Source organism: Calonectris borealis, chromosome Z, assembly GCF_964195595.1.
Source record: "Calonectris borealis chromosome Z, bCalBor7.hap1.2, whole genome shotgun sequence".
Taxonomy (NCBI): Eukaryota; Metazoa; Chordata; class Aves; order Procellariiformes; family Procellariidae; genus Calonectris; species Calonectris borealis.
Window position 1 is genome coordinate 48,530,117 of NC_134352.1, and position 20,314 is coordinate 48,550,430.

The window sequence follows — 20,314 nt, forward strand, 5'->3', positions numbered from 1 at the left end:
GAGACAGCAACTCACCCCATAGGCGGGGAGCGTTATTGGAGCATTTGATTCCTGGGCAGGAAAACATCAGGATTCACAGGCTGGATTAAGGCAGCTTGACTTGTAAAGCAGTGAATGAATGTACAGTCTAAACTTCGTAAAATAGTGCGAATAAATCTTGCTCCACTGACTCAAACTACACCTCGTAGATGGAAACTGTTTTTATTAGATGGAAGTGTGCTGGAAGCAACTTGAAAGTATATGGGGCTGCTGGTTGTCCTTAGATGAGTGTGTGAAGATCTCTACCTTATAATGGTTCCTGCCAGTACCACTAAGGCATTCACTCATAAAGATGTGGTTTATATGTATACACACACACATACACAAACGCACGCACTTGGAGCGGGGGATGTTCTTTTAATAGTGTTAGGAAATTCTGCAGATGTCATTACGAACATGTTCATACTGGCTCTGGTTCTTGGCAGACTAACCCTTCCGTGCTGTTCAACTGGAAAAAAAAGAGCTTTCATATCACTTATGCTGCTCGCAACTTGCTGACCAAGGAAAAGGAGGCACTAGCAGAAAAAAGTGGGAATGCCCCAAGATTTTTGTGCCATGCTTTTACAGGTGCAATTTCTGCCTTGGGGCCTTTTTGTCAATGACCTGAGTCTGTTTCATTCAAGGTCAGCTGTGTGCTGAGCACACTGGTTTTGCCCAGGAAATGTGCTAGAAAATTGGACTGTGACTAGGTCAATAGCAAGTCTTAGTTGTCAGTGAAAGACTTTTTCTTTTCCATAATGGAACAGTTGATTTTTTTTTTAATTATCTGACATTTTATGCAGTTTAAGAAAGTAGGCAAAACAAAAGGAGAACATTTCATAATGGTCTGACATGTGCACTGACAAGCACAAGTGCAGTTATGGACGCCTTGCAGAGTTTGTAAGAGAGAGTCAGTAGCTATCACTGCAAATGCAAAAGCAGAAACAACATTGTGCCTGGAGGGAGAGGTAAATGCATTTTTAACATCATGGGACAACCACTGAGCGTACTTTGCTGCGCACCCATTCCACCCCGGTCTATGCCTCTGCTATAGTTCACTGACTCTTTTAGTTTTCCTCAAGTTGTACCCATATGGTTTGTAAATGCACCTTTGCTTTTGAGTAATAAATGACACATGGCTTCTTTGGCAGCTCAAGGCTTGACTTTTCATCTTGACACCCTTGGGCATCTGGCAGATGACAGATGATAGATTTAGACAAACAGTAAAAGCTACAGAGTGCCTTGCATGTGTGTTTATCTTAACTTTGTAACACAGTCCAAATGTTATTTAACTTTATGTATTTAAAGGAGACCAATTGGGAATGGCATTCGCATACAGTAGGACAGCTGATGCTGTTGCTCTAATTACTTGTTTGGTACAGTTACTAGCAAGTTTATAATTTCCTGAGCATGACTGGGTCTATTGAATTAAAGCAGGGTGTTTGGAAACAGGGAGAAAGAGGAAACCAAATGGTAGTTTAACAATAGGCAGTAAATGTAAACCAGAACTTATTTACTTGACACATTATTTTAGTCGGGTTGAATTTAGTTTTGGGGGCTTGTGGTTTTTTTTTTTTTTAAGGCTGCCATTTTCTTTGCCAGATAGCTTCTAGGAACAAGATCTTTAGCATGTTTTCTAGACTGAAGGTAATGCTGCTGTTTTCTGTGAAATGCTGAGTTGTTAAATGCACAGTATTGCAATGTGTTAGAGGGATGGGAATTCTTTCTTTGTATGTATTAGAAAATACTCTTTTTCATTAGTCAGCGCACCTCGTACTTATTTTTCTTTGCAGTAAGAGATGTCGATCCTTTATATTTTGCAGAAGTCATGACTTTTGAAGAAGTATTTGTTATTATTTGTTTACAAAAAACTTAGCATGGAAAGGTAAATGTGGGTGCAAATGGCCCACATTTAAAGCCCTGTCATTACTTAAAATCTAAATTGGTGTTTATTATTTTTAAATACTTCATTGCAGAATTTCTAACATCCATTGGCATGTTTTCATCATGTTCCAAAAATGTGTTCACATATCTGTTTCTGCAGCTCATTTTTCATTATTTGTACCGCAGCATAGGTATGCATCTAAAGAAATATAGACACATTCTCTGTGCAGAGAAGCTAATAATTCAAGGGTTGGTCCTGCAAAATTTACACAAAGTACAATTCTACCCTGCTGTGAAAAGGTTTTTACTGCATGAGTGGGACAAATCATGTTATACTGCTGTTTGCAGGCAAAACCAGCTGATGATGACAGCAGAAAAATGACAGGTGGACTGTTACTGATAGGATATTTTCCTGCATGCATACGTTTTTGAGAACTTTTTTTACAAAATTTTTTGTAAAGAGTGGAAGATAGACTTTTAGACAAAATATTAAGATAGTTGGATTTCATTTTTCTCCTCCTTGGGTTACCCTGAATTGGTTTGATTACCCTGAATTCTCATTTCTTCTTTCTTGGTTGTATTAGTGGGTTACTCTGAATTTCCCATAGGGTATTGATTTGGCCAAATATAGTTATACGTAACACTGGCTTTTGAGAAACACATGTAAAGAAGAAAAATGTAAAATTCTTCAGATAGCAGATACTTTTTTTTGTGAAAACTCGTCAAAAAAAGATTTTGATGGAATATTTGGACATGTTCTGGAGGTAGAAGTGTGAATGTATGATATGCTTTTTTTTTTGTATTCTACCTGCCTATACATATATTAACATTGTTGGTGTGTGTGTGTACGTAGAAGAGGGAAGTTGGTTTTTTAAGGGCAATGTAGGACCAGACAGGAATCTGTACCTGACTCTGAAACAGGTGTCAGAATTGACGGACAAGCCAAAAATGACAATTGAGGAGACGGAAGATGAAAGCAAATAACAGAATATTGCTGGGAGGCATGATCTAATTGCAAGAGATGATGGGATGAAACCAAAACACAACCAGTAAAAATCAAGCAGGAGCACATTAAAAAGTAGAGAACCAGCGTATCTTTTGTGTAATCCTCCATCCCATTCCCCACAAACATACAGAGGGCCCTAATTTCTGCCTCCCTGAGCTGCTGGGATAATAAATCAGTGAATGTGCATGAAATAATCTTTCCATTTACCCTTCCTTTTGTCTGTCTCGTCAGATGTTTTCAGAATGGAGGGGTAAGAAGTAAAGATATGCAAAGGGAGATGACTAGATAGTAGAATGAAAGAGAAGTGGTTCGTAAACCAGTTCCAGCCCCGTGAAGTTGCAAAACACATCCCACTGGCTTTGGGAGGCTCTGAATCGGACCCTGCTGGCTGAGAAAAGCAGGCAGAACAAGAACCCCAAATGGAAAGGGGGTTTTGATTTGGCAAGATTTCATAATGTGGGGAAGGAGAGCTGTAACACTTCATAAGGGTTGTCTTAAAACAACAAAAAATGTCACCATTTCGCATCTTTTTGTTAGTGTAGTAGCTAAGATCAACTAAAGGAAGTGAAGGAAGTTGAAATAGTTACACTTCCCAGCTGGTCAGACTGGTCTTGTCTGGAGAATGTGGATTTCATAATACATTTAACTTGGCACCCTGGGATTTTTTTCTCTGCTTGAAATGTTTTTTTAATGAGAAGTTGCATTTTGGAGACATAACCTTATGTAAACACTAGCCAGGAGAATTTGATATTTAACTTATTTTGCTGGAGAGAAGAGTCTTTCCAGGTAGTATACTTTTATTAAACTTACAAAATTAAATTCATCAATGTTTGAGAACTCAAGCCTGGATTGTGAACTGTGAGGGGTTTTTGTCTTACATTGATATAGGTTCAGTTATGCTTAGCACAAAAAGCCCTAGCAAAACCCCTCTGAGCATCTGAATTAAATGAATCTTTGAATTGCTAACTGTTTAAGGTTGACCTGGTAGATGTCCAACAGCTGTCTTTATGTTGTTTGTGGTACACAATTGCACTCTGTTTAGAAAAAAAAAAAAAACCAACCAAACAAACTCCCCCCATGGCCAAGCAATTAATTCGTGCACAGAAAGTGGTGGTTTATGCCTTATAACGTTAACGTATCATAGACAGAGGTGGGCATACCCAAAAACCAGGTAGATACTACATGATGAGTTGCAAGCAAATGAGGTATAAATGAGACTGTTAACATAATTATAACTGAGAGGGACGTCCCATGCTTTGAGAGAATGTCAGAAAAGGTGACACAATTTAGCTTAATCAAAGACAAGTTGGGTTAACCTTTCTATCTGAATGGTAAAGTGCTTCCAGATAGTGAGTGCTGATAATTAATGCAGATCATACAGCTACATGAATCGGAATTTCATTCACTGGCATGAAATATGTAAATATAAATCAGGAAAAGCCCAATTACTCATATATCCAAAATTCTCAGTTCCCATATATCAGCAATACAGGTTACTGATCATCTTCATTTTTCATATCAATGCCTATATAAGAGTACTAGCACCACCAAAAATGTTTTGATTCATTTGGACACTATATAACTTTGGTGTATTAAGAAAATGTCAAGGTGAGGTTGCCTATTTTTAAGTCCTCATTTGAAATTATGAATACGCCTAAGTAACTTGCCCAACTAGTCATATATTTAAAATGTCGTGCCGAACTAATGCTTTAGTGCTTCATTATAATAGATTTGTAAGGATCTTTTATTTTTGTCCATTTTTGTTTATATATTGTGTTGTGCATTTAGCATTCATAATGGACTAGATGGATTGGACTAGATGACCTGAGGTCCCTTCTCACCTCAGGTATTCTGTGATTCTGTGATTTATAGTGTCTGTGAAACAATGGTGCTCTGGTTCACAGTATATAATGCTACCAAAACAATACCTAGTGCCACCAGGCAACCCAAGAAGAAACAGCTGAGAGCTCCCTAATAAATGAAAGGTGTCATGCATTACAAAGGGGTTTAGTTTCAAGATTGCTATTTCTTTTCCTTGTCCAACACAGTATGATGTTTTAATGCTTTTTCTGAGTCTTCAGCACCTCTTTCTTGGTACAGCTGGACAGCATAGATGCAGAGCAACAAGCAGACACTGTATAAAAGTTGTTTCTAAAGCTGTGTTCATACCACTCATTTTCTGAATTTTTCTGATGTCTGATTCTGAACTCTGCTAAACCCTATTTTCATTTCAGATTCTTCTCAGTGAGCTAGATTCTTTTATTGTCTTTCTCTCATCAGATGTCTTTTTTGGAGAAAAGACCTGTTTGTTAAGCAGGTGAGGGGGGAAAAGAAGAATTATTAATCAAATCTTTTGTGCTGTTTCCCAACAGGGACGAAGAGGCTTAGGTTCAGTCTTTGTTTGGGCATCTGGAAATGGTGGAAGAAGTCGAGACCACTGCTCCTGTGATGGTTATACCAATAGCATCTACACTATCTCCATAAGCAGCACAGCTGAAAGTGGGAAGAAGCCGTGGTATCTGGAAGAATGTGCATCCACACTAGCTACAACGTACAGCAGCGGGGAATCCTACGACAGGAAAATAGTATGGTTTTTTAATTTTTTTTTATGCATGTGGGTTCATGTTTTGCGTAGTGCCTTTTGGGGGAGGGAGAGAGAGAGATCATTTATACTAATTAATGGACTGCTTTAGAAAAAAATCATATGTGGGCGAGTTCATTTAGCCCCAATGTGTTACTTGGTTGGAGTTACCATACTGCTCTTTGAAACCAGCGTGGGTATCTGCATGTTGCAGCCCAATGCAGTGCAGGTATACTCAGTTCACAGCAGGTTTTTCCACTCACCTAGTTGCTGCCATCTCTGAGTGATGCTTTCAAAGGTCCTATGGCCGCTGCCACCAAAACAGATTTATTTCATTACCAAAATCTTGTAGCCCATCAGGAGGTCTGAGAACATATCCTCCTTTTGTTTTTAATCCAGTTATCAATAGTTTTCATATTTACACACATAGTATTAGCAGTTTTCCTATGTACCTCTCTATTTTCTCAGATTTATTTCGATCCAGCGTCATTCCTCTTTTATATTCAGTGGTTGTCTGTTATTACTCATATTACTGCCTATTCCGGCTAAGCAGAATTAAACTCAGTGCTCTTTTTTCCTGTATTGTTTCTCATCTCATTCCTAAACAGCCAGCATCCATTTTCCATTATGTTGTCATCTTGCTGGAAACTGACAAATTGTTTTAATTCTGTTTGGTAATCTACTGATACCATTAGTATTTGTACGCCATACCTGCTTTTTCAAATTGAGTGCATTCAATATACTTTTCAATATTCAATATACTACTCCTTTTAACCTTTTAAACACTTGTACTAGGATTAATCAGGTTTGTTAATATTGTCCTCTTCCCAGATTATTTATTCTAGTGTATAACTTCCAGATCTTAATTTCTCTCTGCTCAGAAAATTTAGGAATTTTGGGGGTTTTTTTTCCCCAGATGTTTTCTTAAGCACCTGTCTAACATTACCTTCTTTCTGGTCCTTAGCAGATACCTCTCTTGATGTCAGGGAGGAGTTAAAAATTCTTGCAGCTATGTTTTTTTAATAGTGTCTCCCTTGTCTTTCAGGATTCTGGGATGCTGGCCATCCCTTCTTGGATCCTCCTTTATTTTCAAATGATCTAATTTTTGTTTTAAACTAGTTCTGAGGTACTTCTTCGTTCCAGTAACTTTTCTGTTCTTAACTTGCTTCTCTCCACTGAAACCTTATCTCTGTTCCTGGCATGTTTCTTGTTCTCCCTGATAAATAATAATAAAGAAAATAAATTACTCCATCTCCTAGCAGTCCTCACTTCTGTGATTAAATTCCCTCTACTGTCCTTTAAAAGACCTTCACTAACTTCTTCATGCTTAACTGAGACGAGTACAATATGAGGTGAGCAGAGGCAATTGTGGTTCCCCAGCCTGACCTCTTGCTTAGCCGAGTCTATAGGACTTCCCCAAGTCCTTCAAACCCAGCAATTGCTGTCAACTCAACAATAATTTTTATAAATACAATCTATCTTCCTTTCAAAGTTTCCAGTGACAGAAAATCCACTTAAATTTAGGGCAAGTGGTTTTAATTACCCGTTGCCATTAAAAAATTTCTCGTTTGCTATCTGAGCAACTCTAACTTCAACTTCTAGGCATTTGCTTGTGTCACAGATCTTATTGCTAGTATGAAGAGCTAGTTGTCTAACAACTAGACAACTCTAGTTGTCTAACGTCTTTCTCCCTACCCATGTGGCCTGATCAGTTAATCCCTTTTGATATATGAAGGTAAGCTGCTTGCACCATTCCATGTAAGGCATGTTTTCTTATAAAACCTCTCCCATTTTATAAGCGTTGAGCACCCAAACTGGACACGCCAGTCAGGTAGCAGCAGTATCAGTGCCAAACGCACAGGAAAATGTGTATCTGTGAGTGCCAGCTCAGTTCCCCTCTCTTTATACATTAAGACTGAGTGACACTTGTTAGCTTCACTGTCATGTAATGTGTTCATCGTTGTGTGATGCCCAACCCGCTTTCAGAGCTGCTGTTTCTCTTTTTCAGAGTTGGTGGTCCAAGGACAGATATGAGGGTAGTTATGGTCTCTTTATTGCACCATCTACCACTGGCTGTACTGGTTTAGTGCTCAACCCAGACCAGCCCTCATCATCACTTTGTTCTTTCTCCAATGTTTCTCCAAGTGCGACATTCATCAGAAAGTGGTGGTGTCTTCTTCCAGGTCTTTGATAAAAGCTTTAGGTCATATTAAGGCCAAGAACCAAATTGTAGAAGGCCTGATTAGAAACAAGGCTTACTTCTTATATGTGCTGTAAGCATATATATAATTTCTCTGCTTCTAAGTATATATCTGATTTCTTATATATGCTTACATTTTGAGACCTCGTAATTATCCCATTTTAAATCTATGTATTATATATCGTGTACATTTTTAATCTCTTAAATTTAAATAATTTTTGTTTTTTTTTAATGTGCAGTATCACATTATGTGTCTTGTAGAATCCTGACTATAATACTTTAAAAAATACCAGAAAAAAATACTGCAGCACTTTGGCAAGCTCTCTTTTCCAGCAGCTTATGTTATCCACCATGGAATATACTACTAGTTAATTAATTTATTAATAATTAGTTTAGATCCTGTATCAGCTGTTTTACACTAGGTAAAAACTTGGCAAATAGATGAAATTATTAGCGCAATACTGCTTACCCTCTCAAAATATTGACACTGTGCGGGTTTTCTTTCAATCTTCTGGAACTTCTTCAGTGTTCAAAGACTTGCTAAAATCAACAGTACTGTCTAGCGTGTTCCCTGACCAGCTCTTGTAAAAGTCTTCGATGCTTCCAAACTTTCTGATTTAAACTTGCTATTTAAAATAGCTATAAATAGGAAGATGATTTATCATCTTTGTATGCTCTGAAAAATTAATTTAGATTTTTTTCCCAAAAAGGAACATTCAGTTAAATAGCCATTTACTATACACTGCTATTAACTATTCTATTATTTCTGGACAATTAAAACAATATTGGTTTGGGGGTTCTTTTGTCTTCTGATATATTTGAAAATAAAACATCTTTATACTTTATTCTGTTCTTGTAGGCTTCACCATTTGACCTTTGTCTTCCCTTACCATCTCTATGCACCTTCTATCTTCTAATTTTTATTCATTGCTATCATCTATTTCATCTTTTATTCACTTTTATTTATTTATTTATTACTTCTTGCACCTGTCAATACTTGTTTTGCTGACCGTTATATCCTTGCTCATTTTTTAAAAATCTAGTAAGATATCTGTGTTTCTCAGTCCTTATTTGTAGTTTTCTACTTAGCCTTATTTAATCTTTGTGAATTCCTCTGATTTTTTAATAGATGTAGTTTTCTTGATGATTGTCTTCCATTCTTTTCAATTAGCATGAACTTTCTACTTTTACAGAATTACTGTTTCAATAAGACACCATTACTTATTTCTGACGTGTCACTCCCTTATGACTTACGCTAGAATCAAAAACATGTGGCGGTGATCTCACCTTTGTTGTTAAAGACTTTCTTATGAACCAGAAGAATAGATAATTTTTTAGTTTACTGAGTTATAGTACACATCGCTTCTAGAATTTATGCACTGTGCTAGTATTGCAGTTTTATATTTTATTGTAAGATTTTTGAAAGGCATACTTTCCAAATGAAAGATTAATTATTATTTATAGAATGAACATACATTATCCCATAATTAGGGAAATAATGAAGAGATTTTACATGAACATTATTGAAAAGATTTAAAGAGATACCTCTTTAAAAATGTCCTTAATTTGGAGTCTTCATTGGAGATCTCACAGAGGCTATCGGAGATACGTAAAGATAACTTTTAATTGAAATCCATCAATTTTGTAAGCCTACTGATGGTTTTTAATAATCAGATCCTCCATTCTTTTGGGAGCAGTCCTGTTGCATATGCCAATTTTAGATTATTCCTACAGAGTGTATCACTTTGCAGAGTGAATGGTAAAAGCATAAGCGTACTGAGGACCCATAAGGATTAACCCAAGTCTGTTGATCCTTTGTTTACCAGAACTTAATTTACCCTTGCACTCTTGTGCAAAGCAACTTTGATGTTGTGTGCGCCATAAGATTCACTGATCTCAAATGCTTGAATATCAGACCATAAATATTCCCTCCAAGACTCTTTTTCCTGTACTATATTATCAGTTGACTTGTGAAACACACAACCTGTCTGAGGGTGTTTTACTACTGGTACTTGGTACATTTAAAGTCGGGCAAACCTGTTCCCCCTCCGGACACCTTCAGTGACAAAGCAGAACAGTGTACAGTAGATGCAGTCAATAGCTTTCTGGTTTTGTTGTGTGTAAACCAGTTATCCCCATAAGGGATAACAACTATGTGCTTCTGTTATGCTCCAGCCTGGTGAGAAATGACATGAAATTGTGAAGCCAGCTTTTCAGGCGAAGTATTAAGCAGTCCTTTCAGCACGCCCACACATAGAGACAAGGACATTGCTCTCACCTGTGTGACTCTCTTGCTCATAGCCTGATTTTGAAAGCAATAATGATAGTACCGCTATTCTCTTCTCCAGCTTGTCTACTAAAATCCAGTCCTCCTAAAGACCTATTAAATGTCATTTACCTTGGAAAGAAGTCTTGTTTGAAACAAGAACTGAATTAAGGACAGAACTGAAAATTTTGAGGACAAAGTTTTTCAACTGCTATAAAATGCTAAAAGAGTCTGGCATAAAGAAGATGTGTATTTGTTTTCATTGTTGTACCACACGTCCTTTTCACTGCATCATATCTCACACTTTTGTTTAGACTGTTGCTCCTTTTGAGTCACAGATTGTCTTCATATCTTTCCACAAAAAGCTTAGAGCTTGCAGTAAGTTTAAAGGGAAAAATAACAATAGAAGAAGAATAGAAAGATTATTATTAAATTTAAATTCTCCCAATTCTCTTATGCATATAAATTTATAAGCAGTAAACAAATTAGCTATAAAGGGCTCAACTTCATGCCGTAACATGAAAAGAATATCAATACATGATCAAGGTATATGGTGACTTGGTTTGTTGGAGTGAGACTCTTATATTCAAAACAGGAAAAAAAAATACTACTGCAGTAAATCAGGAAGAAGTGACCTGGCGTGGGATTTACAATCAAATCAAATTAACTCATTCTTATTTATTGTCACGTAACTCAGAACAAACTCCAATATCATGTGAGATTCTGCAGTGTTGTAGTACAGAAATACCTATCCACGGTTAAGGGACAGTTACAACTTTATAGTGTCATATTCCACAGTTCCTTCATATTTTTCTTTGCAGTTCTTTAATTTAATATCTTTTTTTTCCTTTTCTGTTTTTCTATCCAATATGTGCAGAATGTATGATAAGGTAGATGTATGATAAGGTAGATGAACAAACAGTAACCAAATGTTAGGCACTCATTGTGTGGACTAAAACTTCTTATAAAAATGTTTTGCTTTCATTATGGACTAATAGAAGCACCCCCACTTTCATAATTACACAAAAGACTTTTTTTTTCTCCTTTCATTACTACGCATTTTTATAATTGCTTGTTACAAATATAGGATGTAACAGAATTTTAGAAGGTTTTCTAGTCTGGAGGGTTTTTTCAGTCTTCTACAATGATAGTTTAAGAACATAGTTTCATCTACACAACTTGTTTTCCATGTGGAGCTTTTTTACTGACTTTGAACTGAAGAAAATTCTGGCCTGAAATAATTTGAGCTAACGATTACAGTTAAACACACACTGATGTTACCATCTTGCATGAGTTCCTTGTTGCTTAGGGAAAATACCCCAAATGTGCTTGACTTCATGCTGTACCAAATTTTATTGCAGTAACTGTTAGCCCATTATGGACCAAGTTTCCAACCTTTGGATGTATTAACATGCCCAAAGTGTACAAACATTTCACAGATGCAGCTGGATGTATGCCTTTTACATAGAAACTTAGAGAAAAGAACTAGAATTACTTTTAGGTGTTTTCAAGAGTGGCTGCAAAATGCCGGCATAGGTATAGGCATAGAAACTCACACTCTGGGACGAAGGTAAAACAGTAGGTAAAGACCATAAAAATATACTTCTTTATAGCGGTTATCTTGCATAACAAAGTCAGTGCACAAGTACTGACTAATAATATACAGTTGTCAAGCTATTTTTCCTATTATTCTCTTACCTGCTATTTTGAACACTATAGGACAGTGCTGGCAGATAGCTTCCCCACTCCAGACCATGCATCTAGGGTAGGTTAAGCACCACCTAACATAGTTATCTATATGGGCCTTTCATTTATCAAACATGTTGCGCAAATGCATTGCATTTCCTTTGAATTCCTTTTTCAAATTATTTCTTAAAGCACTAAGGAATTTACATATGAAAGTCCCTCACAGATATAATTTATAAACCTATTACATGACTTACCTTCTGAAAATAACCATTCTACTTGCTGTTCCACCTATTCCTTTATTTTCTAAAAAATGCCAATTCATCTGCTGAGTTTCTTTCTTTTCTAAGATATATTTCTGCCTTGCTGACTAGCTTCTACTCTATCAGAACTCGAACGAAAAACACAAAAAAAGAACATCTCCTGCCAGTTCTTAAAACACAAACAAAAACCTGCTCTTGTTCAGAAACTCTTTCAGGGTATCAAGATACACACAACATGGCACCTTCAATTTTGGGTAGGCAGAGATACAAAAAGGATGTGAGAAGGAGCAGTAGATTTTTGTTAAACCCTTGTCACTTCTAGGACACAGGTTCATAGAAACCAACATATCTTGAAGAACTGTAGCAGAGGGTAAAAAATGGTTCAATCCGTTCAGAAAGCTTATGTCATGAAATATGAAATAGCAAGAAATGCAGAAGCTTGGGAGTGGAAGAATGAGCATGTTCTCTGCTAAGGGAAATCCCATTTTTTACCTTAGTCATTACCTCCCAATCAGTGAAACTATGGAAAGATTGATGATGCACCCTTAATAATGACTGTATAGAAATGGCATCTCCTTAATTCTTCAGAGCAAGTTGCTTCTGTAAAACTATTGCAGTATGTCTAGTGTTTTTTCTTTAATAAACGTGCATTTTCTGAAAGCTGTTGGACTTCTGCATATGGCAGATATTACAGTGCATTGTGGTAATTCGTATCATTTTTGTCTGCCTTTCATTGGGGTCTCTGTCCTAGGTTGCTAATTTCATGTTGATTAAACTAGGCCAGTACCAATACTGTCTTCAGTCAAATCTAGTTGATTCAAAAGATTTAGAAGTAGATATAACTCATGGCCCTGTAAGTATTGTATGGACTCCTCTTGGGTAGTCTGATCAGCATTTTCATAGATCAGCAGTTGTTACAAAGGTATTTGGAGCAGACAAATGTGTTGCACTCAACAAAAGATTCAAAAATTTCTACTTCTCCCCCTCTGTTGATCAGAATGGCAGCTAAAATACACTAATGACAGCTTCATGGTGCTGTCAAATACCACATCCTTTTATTGTGATTAATGATGTTGCCTTCATGTGGTTCAGAAATTTGGGGCACCATTTTTCTTCTTGAAACTTGTTCGCCTGTTGGTGGTCCTGTGCTGTTTTTTTCTCAGGATAGACGCGATGCTTCTCTGACAGTGAATCCATAGTGCTGAAAAACACACCTCAGATCTTGGAAATAATTTACACCTAAACATCTCAGTTCCTGTCAGTAACTTTCCTTTGAAATAATTCAAATGGGATTTCCATTTAGGAAGCTTTCCCTACACATTTTCTGCTGAAATATTTGCTGAGTGAAAGAGAGAATTAAGGGTCTGTAGTTCAAACTGCTGCCACAACACCCACTTAGAACATGAGAGACAACGTTGCCGAATAAAGAGGTGTCATGGTTTATTGTGCTTGATATCTGTAGCTATAGGACAATTAAAACACTCTGGAAGCATGTTCTCCCAGAGGATGAGAAACACAGATAACACAATGCAGTGTGCTTTTCACCACATTGAGAGAGGCTGTCTCTTAAGGAGAAGCTGCTATGAGGGCACTTCTCCCTCCCTGAGCTCCTGTAGGCTTCGCTACCCTTTGGTCCTGTGAGAAAACTGCCTGCTGCACCACTTTTTTGCAGGGAACAAGGTACCAGGCTACAAAAGAGAGAAGCATGTATTAGTCCCTTTTTCTGCCCTCTCTTTTTCCTGGCCTCCCTTCCACTCCTCACCACAGCATTTACCAGTGTTTTTCCAAATGGGAATGAATCTTCTATGTCTCTATTTGGGTGCATGTCATCCTGCAGTTCTTGGCCATGTTAATCCCACCTGCAAAATCACTACTTGTATTTGCACATGTAGGCAGTGTAGTGTTAGTGCTGCTCCTGCTGCAGTTTCATCTCTTAATATTGTCAAGGCATTTATGGTATTTGCATGCATAAAGGTTTTTCCAACACTATTAATTTTCATTGTCTAAATTAATACACAGTTAATAGGAAGGAAGGCAAGAGATAAGGAAATTATATGAACATTTTATTTATGGGGTTCAACTTTTAGCTGATGACAGATAAAAGTAATTGTTTAACAGGATGTGCATTAAATAATAGGGAAAAAAACATTCTTTCTAGACTCCATTATTCTTGAATCTGGCCTTTGGTAGGTTCACTGATGTAAAGCATTATAAATGCTTTAATCCATCTTTTTCAACTTCTAGAAGCTTCCATTTTGTTTCACTTACTCACTACTTCCTTTCAACAACCATTTCCTGGGTCCTGTTAGCTCCTCCTCTATTAGAAGTCTTTTGTGTTAGCTTGCATATGCTTACATGTCATGAAAACTTTCAGCAGCCTTATACAAATTATGCAATTTGTATACTACTAAATACGGCTAATGCAAATGTGTGAAACCTGTACCCCCTACATGCAATTGCTTGTATTCTGTCCAGATGGCATGTGGCTATTTTTTCAGATCATATTTTGCGTATCGTCCAATTTCAAAACAAGACAGGCATTTTTACATGCCCTGTGCTTTTTTGTGATTTTTCTATCCTCTGATCCTCTCCTTCTCCCATCTTTGTGCATATCTGTGTTGCAAATGAAGTATGATACTAATGAATTAGGTGAAATGGAAACACAATAATTCTGTATACTTAGGTAAGAAGCTGTGTAAGCAACTTCTCCTCTGCCCCTCAGGCAGATATTTTATGTCCACTAATGTGACTGAATCTCAAAGATTAGCTGAAGTGCTGAGAATGAGGTTTGGCATCAAAGGTCATGCACTCTGCCACCTTCGTGGAGGTTTCTATGCTGTGGACTGCTGTTTGCCAATAACTGTTCTCAAGTCCACATGGGTTTTGGTTGAGCTTCTGTTAGGTAGTAGTGAATTCTTGTCTCTACTGCCTTGCTCTTGCTAGGAACCACTTCTTCGGAAAGAAGGCATAGATTTAAATCACTTTAGATTAAAATTGCCTGAAAGAAGCAGAATTTAGAATAAACACATTTTTGTGTGTGATTTGCTGTCTTACAGAAAGAGTCTGCCTAAAATTCATTATGAGATAGGAATATCCTATCACTAAGTAGAAGGCTGTGCCTCTAGTTGGTATTGCACATTATAGTTTATACATCCACTTAGATTACATATAAAAGTATGTGGCACCATATAATTAAGCAATACATAACAATTTAAAGCTGCAAATAATTGGCTGATGATGTCTAGGACAAATTTGTGATTACATCAGAATTTTCCAATGAATTGTTGCTTAATTGCATGTGAATTATTGCATAAGGCATGAAGGAAGGATTAAACATGGTACTTAGCATGAGCCCCACTGTATTCTATTCCTTCACATACTTCCAGTCTGACTTCAGGCAACCTAATTAACCCTTCTGTACCTCTTTTATAGTCTCTAAAATGGGCATAACCAGTCTGTATATAGGGAGCACTGTAAGATTTAGTTCATTCCTCTTTGTAAAGCACTTTGAGATTCTTGGATGGAAAGTGCTATATAAATGTGAATAGAAGGGCAGAGTTCTAACTGTGCAGTTTTAAAACCGTCTGCATATTTTTCTAATTTACAAGTCTTTTTGTTGATCATGCCATGGAAAAAACAGAGACTAACTTATGTTTTCAGTGCGATACACAGAACACTTCTCCAAGTTCCCAAGTGACTTCAAGCTCAGAACATGTAACTTCATGTATTCAGACACCTTTTTTTGCCTTTCCTTGCAATGAAAGAAGGAAATACCCTCCACGTACATGCGACTCATTCGAGCAAATGAAACCTGTTCTGATTTCTGAAGCTGTGTTCTAAATTTCACACATTCAATTTCTTCCAGATCACCACAGACCTGAGACAGCGTTGCACAGACAGCCATACTGGAACCTCAGCCTCTGCACCTATGGCTGCAGGCATCATTGCACTGGCACTGGAAGCAAAGTAAGATCTGAGTTATACTCTGAAAAAAAAAAATTAAGCATACGGAAGGATCTTTCTCACTCATCCAGCACCTTTATTCAGGGATCTCAAAGTGCTTTGGAAACTTTGTTGTAGTAATTCACTGCCCTTGTACGGGCAGGAAAAATCCGTGTGCTTATTTCACATGCAGGAAAGCTGACACCATGGAAATGACGGTAGAGTACTCAGTGTTGAAATAACTTGAAACGGTGTTGAGCACAGGTAGTTTCCACTAAATGATGTACGGGATCCTCACAATGTCTTACAGTACCCTCACAGTGCTGCCCAGATCTGCTGTACTCTGCAGGCTACTGTAGGTCACCTCTTGCATTCGTCAGGCTCTTCTTAGCGGTGTCTGTTCTTGAACGTTGAAGAAAGTTTTGGGACGGTGTTAGGCTGCCATGAACAGAAATTAATATAGTATGAAAAATAAGAATTCCCAGCTTCTGCATGCTGACACAAGTCTGTTTTTTCTAATGAGTTAAGTTCCTCAGCTGTAAAAACCATGGATAGTGTAGCTCCATAGTCTTTTTACCTTTAGCTCAGAAAAGTTTCCATCTTACAAGCATTTTCTCAACTACAGGATTTTGTTCTTTTTGTCTAGTATATATCTTTAATGTGCTTTATGGAGAAGTAGAAATACTGGAGATTTATCAGGTAAATATGTATTTCAAAACGTTTTGCATTACTTTTTGCTGTGTTGGATAATATTTTCAGGTCAAAGGTGGAATGCTCTACCCCAAATCCTGCTTGAAATCAAATGTTTCTAAGTGCTAGGAGATTGATTCTGTTAAATTCTGAAGACAACTAGTTTCTTCTGGGGGCAGCCAGCTCCTTTGAAGGAAGTGAAAAATTTGCACACAATAGTCATTTCAAATTGTATGTAATTCATAGCAGCACAATTATGTTTCCATCTTTAATGTTGCTTTTTTGAAGAAACCATGAGCCAATATTCAACACAGAATACTTTTTTGCCATTGAGTTATAGTCATGAGAACAAGAGTTAGTAATTGAAGAGCTGACATAATCTTAAGTAGTGCAGCACTTGTATCATTATAATTAGATTTTCTTAATGCAGTCATTAGAAACAAAAGTATTTTGAAAAGTTAATGTAATGCTAGTATTATCTTTTTAATCTCTTCTTAATCTCAGTTTTAAAATCTGTAAATTCATTCTAAACAATCTGCACATGCAGATAAAATTGCACGTCCATAAATTTCATTCTGCTGCAAGTTTTTCTGATTGTTTCTTAATGAACGGCGGTTGCTTGTAATTTATGGTTTGAATTTTATATGGTATTTTGTGTGCATTTTCTAGCAAATGATTGTTGTAATTGAAAGTGTCAAAGAGTTATAGCACACAATACCTACAACCAAGCTATTGCTGATTGTGACATCTTAAAACACACTGAGATGCTTACACCTTACACAACCTTTTTTCTCTGTGAACTTTGGGACCATATCAATGGACAATCAGTGTGTGTCCATAGGACTGCCTATGGACTAGTATTTTTTTTTCCAAATTAATCGTTGCTGTGATAGGAATAAAGACTAGACCATATTAAAGCTTCACATGCAGTAATGGAGACAAAATGTTCCAGTGACTAAAGATCCTAGTCACTTTTCTGTATTTGTAGTACTCTGTGCATGGTGCTAATAAGAGATTCAGGGTGAAAATGTATTGACTTTGCCTTCTTTCAGATTCTATTCAGTTTCAGTATATGGAGGGTGCTTACTTATTTCCAAATCTTAGCTTGCGTATTTGAATAGATCCAAAGGAATTGTATTAATAATATCATAAATGTGGTTTTCCTCATTTGTATTCCGTTCACTAACTTTTCTCTCCTATGTGTACTTACAACCAATTTTCTGAACACAGCCACCATCCAGAAATGGAAGAAAAAAGAAAAAAAAAAAGGAAACTGGGGAGAGAAATATTTCCAGCTTTCCCATGCTGTTTTGTTCCCATAAATTAATCCAGTCCTGGGGTTGGATAAACCTTTGGTCTTGTGAAGTTATAGATTATGAAGTAAGGCCTTTAATATTACAAGGAGATCATATCATAATATATTCAATTTTAATGTCTGGGATTTGTTTGTATGAAATCTATTCAGATTATTTTAAGCAGTTTCTGAATGGTAATTCTTAATTATTTATCTGATTTGAAAATTCAGGTTGTATTTTTCACCTGTGATACCCACCAATTTAGGTGATCCTAAATTTAGGAATTAAAGTATGCAAAAAGAAGTTTTGAACGACTTTCTCCAATACTTTGAAGATATATGGCATGTAAAGGACACTTGATAGTGGCTTGGCGTTAGGGCTTACCAGAACTAGTTTGCATTCAAACAGAGTTTGCATTTACATAGATTTTTCCTTAGATTCCATATTAGTGCCTGTGCTAATAGCACGAGTGTTTAGATGAGATTTTTTAAAAAGACTAGTTGGAAGGGAGTTTTGCAAGGTTAATTATGCTCTTCGTACAGCAAGCTGTTTAAAAAGTGGAGCACTTACTCCTGAACACTTCTTAAATGTGTCTGTAATAACGTATAATTTCATTCCACTTTGTGCTGGAAAACACAACAAATTATACCGTGGAATGGTTTTGAGCCTACGAGGTCAGTTTTCCCCAGTAGCCAAGTTCTGTTCCTGGGAGACATCAGGAGGTGAACAGAGCACTAGTCTGGCCTGGATATAAGTTAGAACAGCCATGAGGTTGCTTCAACTCACACACAAAGGTACCTTAAATCAATGGAAAATGAGATTTCCACTCCAGCCTGCCACTTTCTTTCTTTGATAAGCCCCATATGGTAGGATTGGCAAATAGCTGATGGAGGACCTCTTACCTGCCTACTGATTTGAACCCTCCACTTACTGGTTTTTTCCAACTGGGATATGCTCCTGAAATCCTGGCAACAAATTGTTTTGGGATGGTGGTCTGCTTACTACCTCAATTTCAAATAATGTGGATGCATCTTTTTTATGAATTGCCTTTTTGGTCCAGTATTTGAGTATCAAGTGGATGTTTTCCTGCAGGAACCAAAGAAGTGTAACTGAGTTTCAGACTGCTTGTTTGGAATCCTCGAGGGCGTAATGCAGAAATGTAGATATGCAACAACTGTCACACAAAGACAGACGTCTCTTAACCTTCATATTCTGTGGGTTTCTTATGGTATTCAGGTAGTCAATTGTTTTATCTGATGGTTCCCAGTGTATCTAGTACCCTGTTCAGACTCTCTGAATAAATGCTTGCTTGTGTATTGCACTTCTTAGTCATTACATAATGCTGAATTTTGCTAATTGTCAACCAGAAATTATGGGTATAAAGTATAACCGATTTAGTCAGCAGAGGCAGCAATCTTCTAACTAAAAATAAACTATTTGCATTGCATCATCTAGCAATGATATCAGAAATACCCTTTCTCACTGATGGAAGGTTTACATTTGGGATTTGAGTGAATCAGAGTCAGGAATGACAGTATGCCCACATTTGTTCCAGTGGGCATTGTGTCATGTTCCTTTGGAGAAGCCAAATTAAAAAAAAAATCTTATGTTGCAGACAGAAAGATACACTATACATGCCCGAATGAACTGCATGCTCCACTATCTATAAGCCAATGCATGTTTTCCAGCCCATGGTGTATAAACTGCAGTTACATGAGTAAGAAGTAGCACGTGAAATGGAAGTATTAATCTGCTATGTTTCTACTGTATGGTATACTCAGTGGTATAGCTTTGGAGAGAGAGTCTGTTTTCTTCCATGATTCTCTTCACATGAGCTGTATATTTCATTTGTCTTTGGTTACATGAAACCAAGGCTAGAACAAGGTAGTGCTGGGAAGAGATACAGAATTTCAGTGAATTCTGATACTGACGATACATTCAGAAAAGTGACAATGCACCACATTCTTCTAAAAGGCAGTATATCCGAGTGTAATCATTGAGACGAAAGGAAAATGGAGTTCACATTGCAAGAGGTCAAGAGTGTCAGAGGAAGATACTTTGGATTTCTGAAAACTGACCAGATACTTGCAATACTTCCCATATTGGTTGATTTTCTTACAGAAAGGAGAAAACCAGTATACTGTCTGGCAAGGGGCAGTTTTGGATAGAGAGAACATATTTCTGTGTCATCAAAGTTATGAGGAGTTTGCTTGCTCATAAATATAGTCAGAGGCTAAAGGTTGAGAGACAGTTGAGGCAAACTGTGAAAGTGCTGTCAAGTGACCTCTATGTGTAGGCTTCCAGTGTAAGAGAAGGAGAGGTTATCATTTGGGTCCATCAGCTTTAGCTAGGTCTTTGCTCTGTTGATTGACTGCCTATTATAAAAGGGAACACAGTGTATAAGCTAGAATCTTTTTGTGAATCTCTGCATTTTTGGAGTAGTTTTAAAATAATGCTCTTAATGGTGAAGTATTTGAAAAACG

At 37.1% G+C, this 20,314-nt stretch overlaps 1 protein-coding gene across 2 annotated transcripts in view; it reads left to right on the forward strand.

Moving 5' to 3' along the window:
- PCSK5 (proprotein convertase subtilisin/kexin type 5) overlaps window positions 1–20,314 on the forward strand; it is a 260,305-nt gene that overhangs the window by 121,539 nt on the left and 118,452 nt on the right. For both annotated transcript variants that reach the window (XM_075136217.1, XM_075136218.1), the window contains exons 8-9: window positions 5,281–5,493; window positions 15,770–15,870. In XM_075136217.1, the coding sequence (XP_074992318.1) occupies window positions 5,281–5,493; window positions 15,770–15,870 (314 nt within the window). The remainder of the gene's footprint in view (window positions 1–5,280; window positions 5,494–15,769; window positions 15,871–20,314) is intronic.